We start from the raw sequence: 18,676 nt of genomic DNA, 5'->3' as shown, positions 1-18,676 counted from the left end.
GCTGGTGAGGGGCTCTTGATCTAGGGAAGTGGATATATGCTCCAGTTCCCTGAATTAAACCTGAATACGTACCTTCCACATCCCCCCCCAGGCGCTATATATTCCTACGGGTTTAGTGCTTCCCCCTTGATTATAACAATAATAATAATTAAGTCAGTACCTTATGTTGTATGTAATAATGATTTTCTCACCAGCCCAGGAAACACATTATTATTATTATTATTATTATTAATTATTATTATTATTATTATTATTATTATTATTGTGTTCCTTCTGAGAGAGAAAACAGTCAATGAATCCAAATGAGGAGCCAGGAGAGGAGGAGACAATAAATAACAAGACAGAGAGCAGTCCTGAGAGATCATAACAAGAGGTATATGGACAAAGCTTAAGACAAGTGGGATGGAAGAATGAATAAGCTGGCATAGAGGATAAAATATATGGAAAGACTGGTAGATATACCTGAAGACAGATGCTACGACTAACACAACTGAAAGGAAAACTGTACAGGATTCTCTGACCACGAGCACTCTTCTCACTTACACATCTCATTCTCTCCACTCTCCTCTCCTATGCTTCATTTTGTATCTCCCTCATCCTCACAATGACAGTTACTGAGACTGGCCTATAAGTCTTAGGATTTACTCGCAATGGGTTCGAACCCTACCCGTTCCGTGTTTTTTTTTTTTTACTGAGACTATATAAGTGGCCGACACCCATCTCCTGTACACTCCGCTGTTCGTCTTCAGAGACCACTCGAGGAAGGTGCCTTGATGTTGGTGAGAAGCGTTTGATTCAACGAATCCTGTTTGTTCTTCCTTGACTCGAACTTGAGTGCCTCCTCTTTCTCCAGGCACTGTATGACTCCAACGTGTTTAACACTCCTATCGTAAGGGTTCTTAAGTGGAGTGATGATGAATGATAACTCACTGAGTGTTGTACTAGTATATTGAGTTTATAAGTAGCAGGACGTCCAGCCTGAAGTCCGATGTTGTGACTGACTGAGTGTACGAAACTGACTGGCCAGGGTACGTCCTCATGATACCCAGCCTCACGGCAGGGTACAGCGTCATAGCTGGTTCAAACTATGCTGACAAAAAGGCACTTGAAAAGTCCGAGGCATCTCGGCTAGTGTATTTGAAATATGCTGACACTCCTGCAAGTATATAATTATTCATCATTGTTGTTTGCAGTGTAAATTACTATGTTATGATTGATTGTTGTTGTCATTATCACCAAAATCGCATTGCAATTACATCATCACACCACTACAGTCATTACTATCACCACAGTCTTTGCAATCATCACTACCACCATAGACTCTACAATCATCACTACCACCACAGACTCTACAGTCACCACTACCACCACAGACTCTACAATCACCACTACCACCACAATCTCTACAATCATCATATAAGTAAAATCAACACCTATATAATGAAGTCACCACATCAGTCACCATAACAGTACTACATCACCACGAGAATCAGTACATCACAATCCATAAATGATTTTCACCCCACCACAGCCCCTCCCCCCACCATTATCACAAACACTGCCACGTTCACCACCACCACTTTAAGGGTCACATAAGCTCCCCCGTCTTCTAATAACATGTTCATTTTTCCACTATAATCTACCACTGCAATACAATTATCCTCGATAATTTGTTGTTATACCATGAATTAAGGAAAGATCGTAGACTTCACCTTACGAAACAAAGCAAATGCGGTAGTAATTATAGACGAGGTAGATTATAGTGGGAAAATGAATATGTTATTAGAAACCATGGTATAAACCTTGGTAATAAATACCGACAAGTTGGTTTAGAAAGACACGTAAGCAAACACTATAACATATTTATTAGAAAACGTTTCGGTCCTGGGACCCAGAAGTGATCAAGGTCCCAGGACCGAAACGTTTTCTAATAAATATGTTATAGTGTTTGCTTACGTGTCTTTCTAAACCATTAGAAACCATACCAAGGGTGGAGTTAGAACCCGCGATCAGAGGGTTTTGTTACTCTCTGATCGCGGGCTCTAACCCCACCCGTGGTATGGTTTGTTGGCAATCGTGTCATTACGATTTCGTGAGCCAGGCACTTACCTGCCTCTTAATACCCACCACAATCACTACCCTGATAATGGCATCCTCTCACCAGTGCTTCGAGTGAGGTCACCAGCGTGTATGGCTGTGCTCTGTGCTCCACTAATGTTCTTACTGATGCTCTTTTCTCAGCGGAAGCATCATCACTCTCACGAACCCATCAGCAGGTGAGGCCCCACACATGTTTTGATACCTGTAGCTCCTGATCCATGGAACTGGAACTACTGTTCCCTTGGATCAGTTCTATTTAGCTTCTATTCCACTTGTGCTCTTTGGCTCGATTAGTTTCAGCGCTTCTCTCAGTCCACAGCAGGATTCGAACCAGCATACACTGTATCAAAGTACACAATACCTTCCCCATTCAACCGGATCCAAGAAAAAGCAATGGCGCCTAGCCAAACCTAGACGGTCACTCCCGTACTCCGGGACACCAGGCTACTGATAAGTTATTTCATCAAATCCTCCAGGTTCGAATCCTGCTGTGGACTGAGATATATATACATATATATATATATATATATATATATATATATATATATATATATATATATATATATATATATATATATATATATATATATATATATATATATTGTGTAAGGTACATTTTGTCCTAATGAGCAGAATGCGGCTTACGTTTTATGAAGAAAAACTTCCAATGTGTGTAATCTATTATCAAAGTTCCAATACTATATGCTAATAGGGGGTTGACGGAGAGGAGGACTCTTATTGTAGTGGATCGTATGGTACAAATTTTGGAGAAAGTAGATTCCATCACTGTGGCCGCCCCTGATCCAGGACGGAGTAATATCCCACTCATGACAACGTAATAACACGATAGCAAAAATATCACAGAATGGGTAGGGATCAAATCCATGACAGGATGGTGTGCTCTTTCCTTAAGTGGAAGTGACCTGACTAGGTGGGTCAGTGGCCTAATGCGGGGGGGGGACATGGACCTGCTTTGCATGGGTCAGTAGGCCTGCTGCAGTGTTCCTTGTTTCTTATGTTCATACGTTCTTAGAGTTTTAGGTCTGTTAGTTTTAGAACAGTTTCAGGACTCACGTGCCATGGATAGATTCAAGCCCCGTTCATTCTGTTTTAATCACCATCCCACCGCTGCCACCAATATCACTGTTTATGTCAATCACTTTCAACGCTATGTGTGTTGTGTTTTTTTTTATAGTTATGAGGTATGACTAAGTGATAAGTGTGTGAGGTGTGGCTAAGTGATAAGTGTGTGAGGTGTGGCTAAGAGGTAAGTGTGTGAGGTGTGGCTAAGTGGTAAAGGTGTGAGGTGTGGCTAAATGGTAAAGGTGTGAGGTGTGGCTAAGAGGTAAGTGTGTGAGGTGTGGCTAAGTGGTAAAGGTGTGAGGTGTGGCTAAGTGGTAAAGGTGTGAGGTGTGGCTAAGTGGTAAAGGTGTGAGGTGTGGCTAAGAGGTAAGTATGTGAGGTGTGGCTAAGTGGTAAAGGTGTGAGGTGTGGCTAAGAGGTAAGTGTGTGAGGTGTGGCTGAGTGGTAAAGGTGTGAGGTACGTGGGCTAAGAAGCTTGATGGCAGTTCATCGCTCTTATAACACTAACACAACTCTCCTCCTCAGACAAGTGCATGACTCAAGAACGCATGAGGTTATACGAGATAAAGAAACAGCTGACTTGATAAAGCGGGTGCGACAGCTTGCTTGGGAAGCAATAGGCATCAAGACCCCGCAGACGGAGGGCGGAAAGGAGACAGAGACGGGTAAAGGTCAACTGCTGCTTACACCAGAAACCAACACCACCTACAACCCCATCAACCACCCACACCGCTTCAGGTAAACCGTACTTCAAGGAAGATGGTTCTTGATCTAAGAAACTGAAGCAGATATTTCCAAACATATACATGCCATTTTGTCGTTAATTTCTTGAGTTTAAGACCTTTCGAGTGAAGAGAGTCATTAAGACTACAATTCACTTGGTGCTAAGCACTATCATCAAGGAGGCTCAAGTAAATTAGGAAAAAGAGATTAATGTAAGCTCTCATTGTACATCTAGATGCTCCCTCGGCTTAGGCCTTTCTTCCTCCTTCGTCATGGTGTTTATAATTACCGAGGTGCCTGTTGTGACCTCGAGGATCTTTAGACATTAATAATTTAAGGGGGTTATTAACTGATGCTGGTTATTTTAATTTGATTTAATAGTATTTATTTGCGATGAGTATTCAAGTCATTGAATTTATTATTACTATTATTCTCGTTTTAATTGTGTTGTATATATTTTTCCATGGTTATGAGCCTCGAGTGACCCGATAGGTCAGAGTGCTTCCCAAATACCACAACCACCTAACTACTAAGAACATAAGAAAGGAGGAACACTGCAGCAGGCCTGTTGGCCCATACTAGGCAGGTCCTTCACAATCTATCCCACTAACAGAATATTTGCCCAACTCAGTTTTCAATTCTACCCAAGGAATAGGCATTGATAATTCTATTAACTCGTGTGAATTCCCACTCAAATCCAACCCTTCTCACTCGTGTATTTATCCAACCTAAATTTGAAACTACCCAAAGTCTTAGCCTCAATAACCCTACTAGGTAGACTGTCCCACTCATCAACTACCTTATTTTCAAACCAATACTTTCCTACATCCTTTCTAAATCTAAACTTGTCTAATTTGAATCCATTATTGCGGGTTCTCTCTTGGAGAGATATCATCAAGACCTTATTTATATCCCATTTATTAATACCCATCTTCCACTTGTACACCTCGATCATGTCTCCCCTCATTCTTCGTCTTACAAGTGAATGTAATTTAAGGGACTTCAATCTGTCTTCATACGGAAGATTTCTAATGTACCTACTTCTGGACTCACACAATCATAGTGTTTTCCATATCTTTATGTTAACTACAGTTGTGACGACAGGATCACAGAGGCACACTGCTCAAACAAGCCAAGACTCGCTTGGTAACACAGTTTTGGAACAACATTTCTCTCTGTGTGATCACCTCTGTCATGTTACCATATTGTTATACACACAGCGACTCATTGTTTCAATAGAAGCATGTTCTGCAACCTGGCTTTTCTTATGGAAATAAATGGTAAAAAATACCGACACAATGGAAATATAAACACATATGCAGTGTAATGTGATCCTTTATTGACAACGTTTCGCCCACACAGTGGGCTTTTTCAAGTCACAAACAGATCTACGTTACTATAAATACTCGCGTACTGTGTGGGCGAAACGTTGTCAATAAAGGATCACATTATACTGCATATGTGTTTATATTTTCACTGGCTTTTCTTAACTGCAATTGCTGACGCAATTTTGGTTTAACTCTTCCTCTCGAGTTCTGTGAACCATTCATCTACAACAACAACAACAATAATAATAATAATAATAATAATAATAATAATAATAATAATAATAATGGAAATAAATGGTATAAAATGCCGACACAATGGAAATATAAACACAAATGCAGTATAATGTGATCCTTTATTAACAACGTTTCACCCACACAGTGGACTTTTTCAAGTCACACACGGATCTACCTGGGGTTGGAAGGTACGGGAGTATTTATAGTCATGTTCAGAATGTTGAGGTCAGGTGGAGAATGCTGCATCTGATGATCCCACATAAGAACATAGAACACTGCAGAAGGTCTACAACTTGTCCAATACCCCTGCCAAGCTACCCAAGACTCTATAACTCCACCCGGTAGATCATCAGATGCAGCATTCTCCACCTGACCTCAACATTCTGAACATGGTAGGTAAGACACATAGGCAACAGTTAGGCAACTTTATTCCGAAACGTTTCGCCTACACAGTAGGCTTCTTCAGTCGAATACAGAAAGTAGGCAGGAACAGTAGAGATATGAAGACGATGTAATCAGTCCATCACCCTTAAAGTCGTAGAATTTGAGGTTGTCAGTCCCTCGGCCTGGAGAAGTTCATTTCCATAGTCAGGAACTGAAGGGTGATGGACTGATTACATCGTCTTCATATCTCTACTGTTCCTGCCTACTTTCTGTATTCGACTGAAGAAGCCTACTGTGTAGGCGAAACGTTTCGGAATAAAGTTGCCTAACTGTTGCCAGATAGTTCCTGACTATGGAACTGAACTTCTCCAGACTGAGGGACTGACAACCTCAAATTCTACGACTTTAAGGGTGATGGACTGATTACATCGTCTTCATATCTCTACTGTTCCTGCCTACTTTCTGTATTCGACTGAAGAAGCCTACTGTGTAGGCGAAACGTTTCTGAATAAAGTTGCCTAACTGTTGCCTATGTGTCTTACCTACCATGTTCAGAATGTTGAGGTCAGGTGGAGAATGCTGCATCTGATGATCTACCGGGTGGAGTTATAGAGTCTTGGGTAGCTTGGCAGGGGTATTGGACAAGTTGTAGACCTTCTGCAGTGTTCTATGTTCTTATGTGGGATCATCAGATGCAGCATTCTCCACCTGACCTCAACATTCTGAACATGACTATAAATACTCCCGTACCTTCCAACCCCAGGTAGATCCGTGTGTGACTTGAAAAAGTCCACTGTGTGGGTGAAACGTTGTTAATAAAGGATCACATTATACTGCATTTGTGTTTATATTTCCAATAATAATAATAATAATAATAATAATAATAATAATAATAATAATAATAATAATAATAATAATAATGATAATAATAATAATAATAATGATAATAATAATAATAATAATAATAATAATAATAATAATAATAATAATAATAATAATAATAATAATGATACTAATAATAATAATAATAATAATAATAATAATGATAATAATAATAATAATAATGATAATAATAATGATAATAATAATAATAATAATAATAATAATAATAATAATAATAATAATAATAATAATAATAATAATAATAATAATGATAATAATAATAATAATAAATTGTTATTATTTTTTATTCTTTCTTTGAAACACTTGTGTTGTGGTTGGCTTACACAGGTGTGAGACACTTGCTAGTAAAACACAGTGTACATTGTGTTCGTGTAACAGGTGCGCAGTATGACACGTACGACCTTACCGCTTCCCAGTGTGTATAATAATAATTATATAACTTGGGATGTAGTGTGTATATGTGTGTGTGTGAACAACGTGGCACACACCTGAGGCAGTGTATGACCAGCGTGTCACACCTGAGGCAGTGTATGACTAGCGTGTCACACCTGAGGCAGTGTATGACCAGCGTGTCACACCTGAGGCAGTGTATGACCAGCGTGTCACACCTGAGGCAGTGTATGACCAGCGTGTCACACCTGAGGCAGTGTATGACTAGCGTGTCACACCTGAGGCAGTGTATGACTAGCGTGTCACACCTGAGGCAGTGTATGACCAGCGTGTCACACCTGAGGTAGTGTATGACTAGCGTGTCACACCTGAGGTAGTGTATGACTAGCGTGTCACACCTGAGGCAGTGTATGACCAGCGTGTCACACCTGAGGTAGTGTATCACTAGCGTGTCACACCTGAGGTAGTGTATGACCAGCGTGTCACACCTGAGGCAGTGTATGACTAGCGTGTCACACCTGAGGTAGTGTATGACTAGCGTGTCACACCTGAGGCAGTGTATGACCAGCGTGTCACACCTGAGGTAGTGTATGACTAGCGTGTCACACCTGAGGTAGTGTATGACTAGCGTGTCACACCTGAGGCAGTGTATGACCAGCGTGTCACACCTGAGGTAGTGTATGACTAGCGTGTCACACCTGAGGTAGTGTATGACCAGCGTGTCACACCTGAGGCAGTGTATGACTAGCGTGTCACACCTGAGGTAGTGTATGACTAGCGTGTCACACCTGAGGCAGTGTATGACTAGCGTGTCACACCTGAGGCAGTGTATGACCAGCGTGTCACACCTGAGGCAGTGTATGACTAGCGTGTCACACCTGAGGCAGTGTATGACCAGCGTGTCACACCTGAGGTAGTGTATGACCAGCGTGTCACACCTGAGGTAGTGTATGACCAGCGTGTCACACCTGAGGTAGTGTATGACTAGCGTGTCACACCTGAGGCAGTGTATGACCAGCGTGTCACACCTGAGGTAGTGTATGACTAGCGTGTCACACCTGAGGTAGTGTATGACCAGCGTGTCACACCTGAGGCAGTGTATGACTAGCGTGTCACACCTGAGGTAGTGTATGACTAGCGTGTCACACCTGAGGCAGTGTATGACCAGCGTGTCACACCTGAGGTAGTGTATGACTAGCGTGTCACACCTGAGGTAGTGTATGACTAGCGTGTCACACCTGAGGCAGTGTATGACCAGCGTGTCACACCTGAGGTAGTGTATGACTAGCGTGTCACACCTGAGGTAGTGTATGACCAGCGTGTCACACCTGAGGCAGTGTATGACTAGCGTGTCACACCTGAGGTAGTGTATGACTAGCGTGTCACACCTGAGGCAGTGTATGACTAGCGTGTCACACCTGAGGCAGTGTATGACCAGCGTGTCACACCTGAGGCAGTGTATGACCAGCGTGTCACACCTGAGGCAGTGTATGACTAGCGTGTCACACCTGAGGCAGTGTATGACCAGCGTGTCACACCTGAGGTAGTGTATGACCAGCGTGTCACACCTGAGGCAGTGTATGACCAGCGTGTCACACCTGAGGCAGTGTATGACCAGCGTGTCACACCTGAGGCAGTGTATGACCAGCGTGTCACACCTGAGGCAGTGTATGACCAGCGTGTCACACCTGAGGCAGTGTATGACTAGCGTGTCACACCTGAGGTAGTGTATGACCAGCGTGTCACACCTGAGGTAGTGTATGACTAGCGTGTCACACCTGAGGCAGTGTATGACCAGCGTGTCACACCTGAGGTAGTGTATGACTAGCGTGTCACACCTGAGGCAGTGTATGACCAGCGTGTCACACCTGAGGTAGTGTATGACTAGCGTGTCACACCTGAGGCAGTGTATGACCAGCGTGTCACACCTGAGGCAGTGTATGACTAGCGTGTCACACCTGAGGCAGTGTATGACCAGCGTGTCACACCTGAGGTAGTGTATGACTAGCGTGTCACACCTGAGGTAGTGTATGACCAGCGTGTCACACCTAAGGCAGTGTATGACTAGCGTGTCACACCTGAGGTAGTGTATGACCAGCGTGTCACACCTGAGGCAGTGTATGACCAGCGTGTCACACCTGAGGCAGTGTATGACCAGCGTGTCACACCTGAGGCAGTGTATGACCAGCGTGTCACACCTGAGGTAGTGTATGACTAGCGTGTCACACCTGAGGCAGTGTATGACCAGCGTGTCACACTTGAGGCAGTGTATGACTAGCGTGTCACACCTGAGGTAGTGTATGACTAGCGTGTCACACCTGAGGCAGTGTATGACCAGCGTATCACACCTGAGGCAGTGTATGACTAGCGTGTCACACCTGAGGCAGTGTATGACCAGCGTGTCACACCTGAGGTAGTGTATGACTAGCGTGTCACACCTGAGGCAGTGTATGACCAGCGTGTCACACCTGAGGCAGTGTATGACCAGCGTGTCACACCTGAGGCAGTGTATGACTAGCGTGTCACACCTGAGGTAGTGTATGACTAGCGTGTCACACCTGAGGCAGTGTATGACCAGCGTGTCACACCTGAGGCAGTGTATGACTAGCGTGTCACACCTGAGGCAGTGTATGACCAGCGTGTCACACCTGAGGTAGTGTATGACCAGCGTGTCACACCTGAGGCAGTGTATGACTAGCGTGTCACACCTGAGGCAGTGTATGACTAGCGTGTCACACCTGAGGCAGTGTATGACTAGCGTGTCACACCTGAGGTAGTGTATGACCAGCGTGTCACACCTGAGGTAGTGTATGACCAGCGTGTCACACCTGAGGTAGTGTATGACTAGCGTGTCACACCTGAGGCAGTGTATGACCAGCGTGTCACACCTGAGGCAGTGTATGACCAGCGTGTCACACCTGAGGCAGTGTATGACCAGCGTGTCACACCTGAGGTAGTGTATGACTAGCGTGTCACACCTGAAGCAGTGTATGACCAGCGTGTCATACCTGAGGCAGTGTATGACTAGCGTGTCACACCTGAGGTAGTGTATGACCAGCGTGTCACACCTGAGGCAGTGTATGACCAGCGTGTCACACCTGAGGCAGTGTATGACCAGCGTGTCACACCTGAGGCAGTGTATGACCAGCGTGTCACACCTGAGGTAGTGTATGACTAGCGTGTCACACCTGAAGCAGTGTATGACCAGCGTGTCATACCTGAGGCAGTGTATGACTAGCGTGTCACACCTGAGGTAGTGTATGACCAGCGTGTCACACCTGAGGCAGTGTATGACCAGCGTGTCACACCTGAGGCAGTGTATGACTAGCGTGTCACACCTGAGGCAGTGTATGACCAGCGTGTCACACCTGAGGTAGTGTATGACCAGCGTGTCACACCTGAGGCAGTGTATGACTAGCGTGTCACACCTGAGGCAGTGTATGACCAGCGTGTCACACCTGAGGCAGTGTATGACCAGCGTGTCACACCTGAGGTAGTGTATGACTAGCGTGTCACACCTGAAGCAGTGTATGACCAGCGTGTCATACCTGAGGCAGTGTATGACTAGCGTGTCACACCTGAGGTAGTGTATGACCAGCGTGTCACACCTGAGGCAGTGTATGACCAGCGTGTCACACCTGAGGCAGTGTATGACTAGCGTGTCACACCTGAGGCAGTGTATGACCAGCGTGTCACACCTGAGGTAGTGTATGACCAGCGTGTCACACCTGAGGCAGTGTATGACTAGCGTGTCACACCTGAGGCAGTGTATGACCAGCGTGTCACACCTGAGGTAGTGTATAACTAGCGTGTCACACCTGAGGCAGTGTATGACCAGCGTGTCACACCTGAGGCAGTGTATGACTAGCGTGTCACACCTGAGGCAGTGTATGACCAGCGTGTCACACCTGAGGTAGTGTATGACCAGCGTGTCACACCTGAGGTAGTGTATGACCAGCGTGTCACACCTGAGGTAGTGTATGACTAGCGTGTCACACCTGAGGCAGTGTATGACCAGCGTGTCACATCTGAGGCAGTGTATGACCAGCGTGTCACACCTGAGGTAGTGTATGACTAGCGTGTCACACCTGAGGTAGTGTATGACTAGCGTGTCACACCTGAGGTAGTGTATGACTAGCGTGTCACACCTGAGGTAGTGTATTACTAGCGTGTCACACCTGAGGTAGTGTATGATTAGCGTGTCACACCTGAGGCAGTGTATGACCAGCGTGTCACACCTGAGGCAGTGTATGACCAGCGTGTCATACCTGAGGCAGTGTATGACCAGCGTGTCACACCTGAGGTAGTGTATGACTAGCGTGTCACACCTGAGGTAGAGTATGACCAGCGTGTCACACCTGAGGCAGTGTATGACCAGCGTGTCACACCTTAGGTAGTGTATGACTAGCGTGTCTCACCCGGGGTAGAGTATGACCAGCGTGTCACACCTGAGGCAGTGTATGACCAGCGTGTCACACCTGAGGTAGTGTATGACTAGCGTGTCTCACCCGGGGTAGAGTATGACTAGCGTGTCACATCTGAGGCAGTGTATGACCAGCGTGTCACACCTGAGGCAGTGTATGACCAGCGTGTCACATCTGAGGCAGTGTATGACCAGCGTGTCACATCTGAGGCAGTGTATGACTAGCGTGTCACATCTGAGGCAGTGTATGACCAGCGTGTCACACCTGAGGCAGTGTATGACCAGCGTGTCACATCTGAGGCAGTGTATGACCAGCGTGTCACATCTGAGGCAGTGTATGACCAGCGTGTCACATCTGAGGCAGTGTATGACCAGCGTGTCACATCTGAGGCAGTGTGCATGATCAACGTTGCACACTCTCCTGCAACACTGTGGTGACATACAGCTGCAAGCTACACACCTCTGCACGAACATAATTTTTTAATTCACCTGACGAAGAATCTGCTGGTAGAGACAGGTAGCGCAGCTCGCGTTCCTCTATTCTTATGTTCTTAAATTTGAAGGCGAGATATTTTTAATATTTCTCGTGATGCCTTAACTTTTCCCGCAGCTTCATCAACTCCAGGAAAAAACTGAATCTGAGCGGCCCGAAGGTGAACGCAATCCCAGATTTGGTGAGATGGCATCACCAGCCGCGGAATGTGTGTCCCAAAGATGAGGTGGGCCCTGAGGGTGAGGTGGGCTCTAAGGGTGAGGTGGGCCCTAAGGGTGAGGTGGGCCCTAAGGGTGAGGTGGGCCCTAAGGGTGAGGTGGGCCCTAGGGAAAAGGGTGCCCCGCTGGTGCTGGCCCTGGTCATGACCGCCCTCACCAGCAGAGACAGACGTGACTTCATTAGGAGGACTTGGGCCAACTCCACTTGGTACCCGCACTCTGGTCTCAGGTTGGTTCCGCCTACTTATTTATAGGGTAGAATAAAGTAAACATCTTTATTTAGCCACAGGTGCGCATAAATACAATTATCATGCGTCTGTAAATTACCTAGAATAACTGCAAAATGGTCAAAGTGACTTATTTCCACTGGGATCCTTGAATAGGCACCCATAGTGCCTACACTGTTAAGATAAGATAAGATTTCGTATGGATTTTTAACCCTGGAGGGTTAGCTACCCAGGCTACCCCAAGAAAGTCAGTGTGTCATCGAGGACTGTCTGTCTTATTTCCATTGTGGTCCTCAGTCTTGTCCCCCAGGATGCCACCCACACCAGTTGACTAACACCCAGGTACCTACTTGCTGCTAGGTGAACAGGACAACAGTTGTAAGGAAACGCGTCGAAATGTTTCCACCCCGCCGCGAATCGAACCCGGGTCCTCCGTGTGTGAAGCGAGAGCTTCAGCCACCAGGCCACGGTGTAAATGATATCACAAAGTGGGAACAACTGTTAACTAAGTTTCAGTTTTGTAACACAAAATGTGTTGCTTAAATAAGAACGAAATCTTCCAGTCTAAACTGGGTGAATAAAATATAGTTTAGTATTCCACTGTTTAGTATCTACATCAACTTAAATGTTCACTTCTACAAGAGCTGGAGTTACTATTATATGTTGGCTGTAGTTGTGTACTCGTGAAAACATGTAGAATATGGCCAATGATTTTCCACGAGTTATTGATATAGTTTGGAATACAGTTAAGGAAATATTTTAATTATGTTGTGAGTAAATCTCTGATGGGAGTAAATTAATCATGGAAACATCAAAATGGTGTTGATAGTAGCAATCTGTCGAAATAACTTATGAGGCGGTGATATACTAATGATATAAGCTACTTCTTGATGTTCAAAGCTCTGAATAACTAATATCAATCTTGTGTTTTGTGAATTCGTAACCTGTCTGCTTCCCTCAGGGCTGTGTTTATGGTGGGGTCAACGCTGGACCCTGAACTACAGGCTGCCCTGGATGCTGAAGCTACCCAGCACCATGATCTAGCTCAGTACAACTTTATAGACTCCTACGAGTGAGTCTGCCACACCTAAAGTGTAAATAATAAATTCTCTTTGTGAAATAGCGGATTAGAGAAGTTTGTGTCAGAGTGTGTTATTCTAGTACATTAACAATGTTTATTAAGGGCTTTTGAACCCTACCAATGTTTATTAAGGGCTTCATGAACCCTAAATAATTACCTTCATAACCCATGTGACCTCTACGAGTTTACCCCTAAAAAAAATAAATGTAATAGATAAGATTTTAATCTTTTTTTTAGGGTTAGATGTGAGTTAGATAAGTTTTATAGATTTGTTTGTATGACCCTTATGGATTTAGCGCTTAGTTATGATTATAATAATAATAATAATGTGATCCAGTCAAAGCTTTTATTCCGGGTATGGAAAGATGAATCAAATCTAAATGGTCAGTTTGAAGACAAACTGAAGGTAATTTAATTAGTTTTAGCACATTTTCATAATGGTTAGTCCAGCAGTCACAGGTCTTAGTCCAGTAGTAACTACAGTCTTAGTCCAGCAGTAGCTACAGTCTTAGTCCAGCAGTAGCTACAGTCTTAGTCCATGTTACAAAAAACGCGATTCTAAAAGCTTAGAGATCTCCAGTGAATACTAGAAAGGACTGCCCTTCTAGCATCCAGCCTGTTACTGGGTTTTCGTAACAAGTAGTCAGTATCCTTGTCCAATTATCCATTAAAATTTAGTATGGTTCAATAGTGCTTTAGGATTACAACTGGTAGGCTACTAACTAGAGAAATTAAAATTTAATAAATTTATTAAGTAGTAAGTTGTCTAGAGGTATATTATCAAATTAAATTAATTACAGCAATCAAAATAAAATCAATCTCTCGAGTTCAATATTATTGTGCTGAAAGCACATATCACATTTATAATTCTTAAGTACCGTCAGGTACATTAACATTTAATAAGATATTACAAATATGTACAAGTGTGTGTATGCGTGTAAGTGCTCTTAAGTAGTTAGCTATGTCTCAAGACTCGAATAAGACAAACAAGTGACTGACAAAGTCCTCAAATAAACTAACTTCTTGACCGACTGGCAACCCGAACAGTCTGCTTGAACAGCAAAGAATGCTAAGCCCAATAGCAATGCAATATCAAGCGACTGCGACACAGAATCAGGAACTGGGAAATAATATAACGACACTAAGTAGGGACCATCAGCAGATCCTCCACAAAAGTTACGAAACTCCCATAATACTGAATCTGCGTTCAGCATAGGAAAAACGCGACTGTGACAATACACAGAAACCAGTACAAAATTAGGTCAGAAGCTATAGCTAAGGACCTGAGATGCTCAGAGGGTCTATGTGACACACAACCTCAGTACAACGTCGAAAATCACTAAGTCTTTACAATGTTCTGTGAACAAAGTTCTACAGAACTAACAAGAATAATGAGACAGACAATCTGTCCAACCAGCAAGCGAGTCTCCAGCAGACTGACAATTTCACGAGAGGTGAGGACACCCCCCCCTCGATCACGTGATAGCTACGTGGACAACTGCAGCTCAGAAGCCGGCAGTATAACGAGCGACAAGCGATAATTACAGTAGTTTGACAATCAAGCCTAACTGAGCACATTTTATATACATCCTAACAACATAAGCTAAATAACAATATAACAGTCAAATAATAATATAAAGTCATACATTTACGATTTAGCTATTATCGCAAATATAAGCAATATAAAATTATATGAAAAGGTAATATACATTATATATACATAATAATCATTGTAACCCATTCAGGGGTTGCAACAGTCCAGCAGTAGCTACAGTCTTAGTCCAGCAGTAGCTACAGTCTTAGTCCAGCAGTAGCTACAGTCTTAGTCCAGCAGTAGCTACAGTCTTAGTCCAGCAGTAGCTACAGTCTTAGTCCAGCAGTAGCTACAGTCTTAGTCCAGCAGTAGCTACAGTCTTAGTCCAGCAGTAGCTACAGTCTTAGTCCAGCAGTAGCAACAGTCTTAGCCCAGCAATAACAACAGTCTTAGTCCAGCAGTAGCTACAGTCTTAGTCCAGCAGTAGCTACAGTCTTAGTCCAGCAGTAGCTACAGTCTTAGTCCAGCAGTAGCTACAGTCTTAGTCCAGCAGTAGCTACAGTCTTAGTCCAGCAGTAGCTACAGTCTTAGTCCAGCAGTAGCTACAGTCTTAGTCCAGCAGTAGCTACAGTCTTAGTCCAGCAGTAGCAACAGTCTTAGCCCAGCAATAACAACAGTCTTAGTCCAGCAGTAGCTACAGTCTTAGTCCAGCAGTAGCTACAGTCTTAGTCCAGCAGTAGCTACAGTCTTAGTCCAGCAGTAGCTACAGTCTTAGTCCAGCAGTAGCTACAGTCTTAGTCCAGCAGTAACAACAGTCTTAGCCCAGCAATAACAACAGTCTTAGTCTAGCAGTAACAACAGTCTTAGTCTAGCAGTAACAACAGTCTTAGTCTAGCAGTAACAACAGTCTTAGTCCAGCAATAACAACAGTCTTAGTCTAGCAGTAACAATAGTCTTAGTCCAGCAATAACAACAGTCTTAGTCCAGCAGTAACAACAGTCTTAGTCCAGCAGTAACAACAGTCTTAGTCTAGCAGTAACAATAGTCTTAGTCCAGCAATAACAACAGTCTTAGTCCAGCAGTAACAACAGTCTTAGTCCAGCAGTAACAACAGTCTTAGTCTAGCAGTAACAACAGTCTTAGTCCAGCAATAACAACAGTCTTAGTCCAGCAATAACAACAGTCTTAGTCCAGCAGTAACAACAGTCTTAGTCCAGCAGTAACAACAGTCTTAGTCTAGCAGTAACAATAGTCTTAGTCCAGCAATAACAACAGTCTTAGTCCAGCAATAACAACAGTCTTAGTCCAGCAGTAACAACAGTCTTAGTCCAGCAGTAACAACAGTCTTAGTCTAGCAGTAACAATAGTCTTAGTCCAGCAATAACAACAGTCTTAGTCAAGCAGTAACAACAGTCTTAGTCCAGCAGTAACAACAGTCTTAATCTAGCAGTAACAACAGTCTTAGTCTAGCAGTAACAACAGTCTTAGTCCAGCAATAACAACAGTCTTAGTCTAGCAGTAACAACAGTCTTAGTCCAGCAATAACAATAGTCTTAGTCTAGCAGTAACTACAGTCTTATATTAGCAGTAACTACAGTCTTAGTCTAGCAGTGGTACGAGGGAGGAAACTTCTGACACAGCAGTAGTGTATTATTCACTAAACCTCTGACACAGCAGTAGTGTATTATTCACTAAACTTCTGACACAGCAGCAGTAGTGTATTATTCACTCAACAATCACCTCCCACCGCAGGAACCTAACATACAAGACACTGGCCATGTTTTCTTGGGCTGCCTCCTACTGCCCTGATGTTCCCTTCATCGCTAAGGTGGACGACGACGTGTTGGTCAACCCCTTCCACCTGAAGAAGTTCCTCCTGAAGCAGCTGCATGAGCCATCCAATCCTGCGGTAAGTCTGTTCAGGGTGGAGGTTAGTTACAACATCAGAAAAGACAATAAACATCCTGGACTATGAGACCCCGAACGTTTTACCTCTTTTTATGCTTTCTAATGTATTTGTTTTAATGGTAGTGTTCGGCAGCATCATTAATGTAACTATTAATTACACATTTCCTTCTTTTCCTCCTCCATCTCTCATTTCCTCCTGCACCTCCCACTTTCCTCTCTACCTTCCCCTTCCTCCTCTACCCCTTCAATCCCTAGTGATCTTCTTTGGTTGATGTGCAGGACCTGAAGCCTGGAGACGAAGTGTTGCTGCCTAATTACGTCAACAGATCCATGACATATATTTACGGCCGCTTCGACCCTGACCCCTATCCCCTCAGGTCCGGCAAGTGGGGCGTGTCTAAGGTCAGTCCGTAATACTTCTCTTGCTCTATTATAACTCTGTGAGGCTCTAAACCTGCGTGTGTCACTCAGCACAATGAGTGGCAGAGGTTCCATCCTTGATCCGGTTAGAGTTGTGCTAGCTAATCATAAAGCAAGAGTGAAGTTTCTTGCTTTTCATATACAGAGGAAAGAAGCCTCAAGAGTCAGTCGTCGGTCAGTCAGTTGGTGACCAGACAAGTAATATTTAAGACATGTTGCTTTTAGGTGCCCTGTTGACTCAGCAATCCCTGTCCACGCAGGTGATCGCTACCGTGCATCAGTAACCGATCGTGCAGTCCCATTTCTCCTATTGGCAGACTTAAATTTTATCAATCGTCCAAAAAACATCTTTGCTTGAAATCATACTTTTCTCTTCTTCTGGCTGATTAATATTAGCATGGCTAAATAACCAGTCATTGTCTGAATCGTAACAATACGTTACTGTTAGTTATTTGTAGTAATAGAGCTTATTGACCAACAGGATGAGTACCCGGAAAACAGATATCCACCGTTCGTTCATGGACCGGCTTACCTGGTGGGAAATTTGGCTTTGCAGCAGCTGATAAAATATGCCTCTTACGTTCCCTTCCTCAAGCTGGAGGACGTTTATATTACCGGTCTCGTCGCCCACGCCGCCGGGATCAAGCACGTCCAGATCAATGTCGTCATTAACACCTTTACAGCCGAAAATGAGTTCTTCAGCGGCACTCAGGCCCTCCTGGAGGAAAGCAGCACGAAAAACAGAGAGATGGCGTGGCAGGGCGTTCTTCAGAATGCTCCTCGTGTCTAAGGCAGATTTGTAGAGAGGCCTTGAGTCAGGCACAACGTTAGTTAACTTGCAAGATGCAACAGTGATGTCTAGGGGAGGGGGGTAGAACAGTGTTGTCTAGTTGGGGGTAGAACAGTGTTGTCTAGTTGGGGGTAGAACAGTGTTGTCTAGTTGGGGGTAGAACAGTGTTGTCTAGGTGGGGGTACAACAGTGTTGTCTAGGTGGGGGTAGAACAGTGTTGTCTAGGGGAGGGGGGTACAACAGTGTTGTCTAGGTGGGGGTAGAACAGTGTTGTCTAGGTGGGGGTACAACAGTGTTGTCTAGGGGGGGGTAGAACAGTGTTGTCTAGGGGAGGGGAGTACAACAGTGTTGTCTAGGTGGGGGTACAACAGTGTTGTCTAGGTGGGGGTAGAACAGTGTTGTCTAGGTGGGGGTACAACAGTGTTGTCTAGGTGGGG

At 44.2% G+C, this 18,676-nt stretch overlaps 1 protein-coding gene across 1 annotated transcript in view; it reads left to right on the top strand.

Moving 5' to 3' along the window:
* LOC128696892 (uncharacterized) overlaps window positions 1-18,380 on the top strand; it is a 23,148-nt gene extending 4,768 nt beyond the window's left edge. Inside the window, exons 3-9 of the mRNA XM_070096186.1 lie at window positions 2,242-2,276; window positions 3,709-3,921; window positions 12,179-12,508; window positions 13,468-13,578; window positions 16,874-17,030; window positions 17,309-17,431; window positions 17,931-18,380. Of these exons, the coding sequence (XP_069952287.1) occupies window positions 2,242-2,276; window positions 3,709-3,921; window positions 12,179-12,508; window positions 13,468-13,578; window positions 16,874-17,030; window positions 17,309-17,431; window positions 17,931-18,239 (1,278 nt within the window). The 3' untranslated portion in view covers window positions 18,240-18,380. The remainder of the gene's footprint in view (window positions 1-2,241; window positions 2,277-3,708; window positions 3,922-12,178; window positions 12,509-13,467; window positions 13,579-16,873; window positions 17,031-17,308; window positions 17,432-17,930) is intronic.
* Window positions 18,381-18,676: the final 296 nt, after the last annotated feature.

The sequence above is a fragment of the Cherax quadricarinatus genome, chromosome 52 (genome assembly GCF_038502225.1).
Source record: "Cherax quadricarinatus isolate ZL_2023a chromosome 52, ASM3850222v1, whole genome shotgun sequence".
NCBI lineage: Eukaryota > Metazoa > Arthropoda > Malacostraca > Decapoda > Parastacidae > Cherax > Cherax quadricarinatus.
The sequence above is the reverse complement of the archived record's forward strand: the minus strand, read 5'-3'. Positions and strand labels throughout refer to the sequence as shown.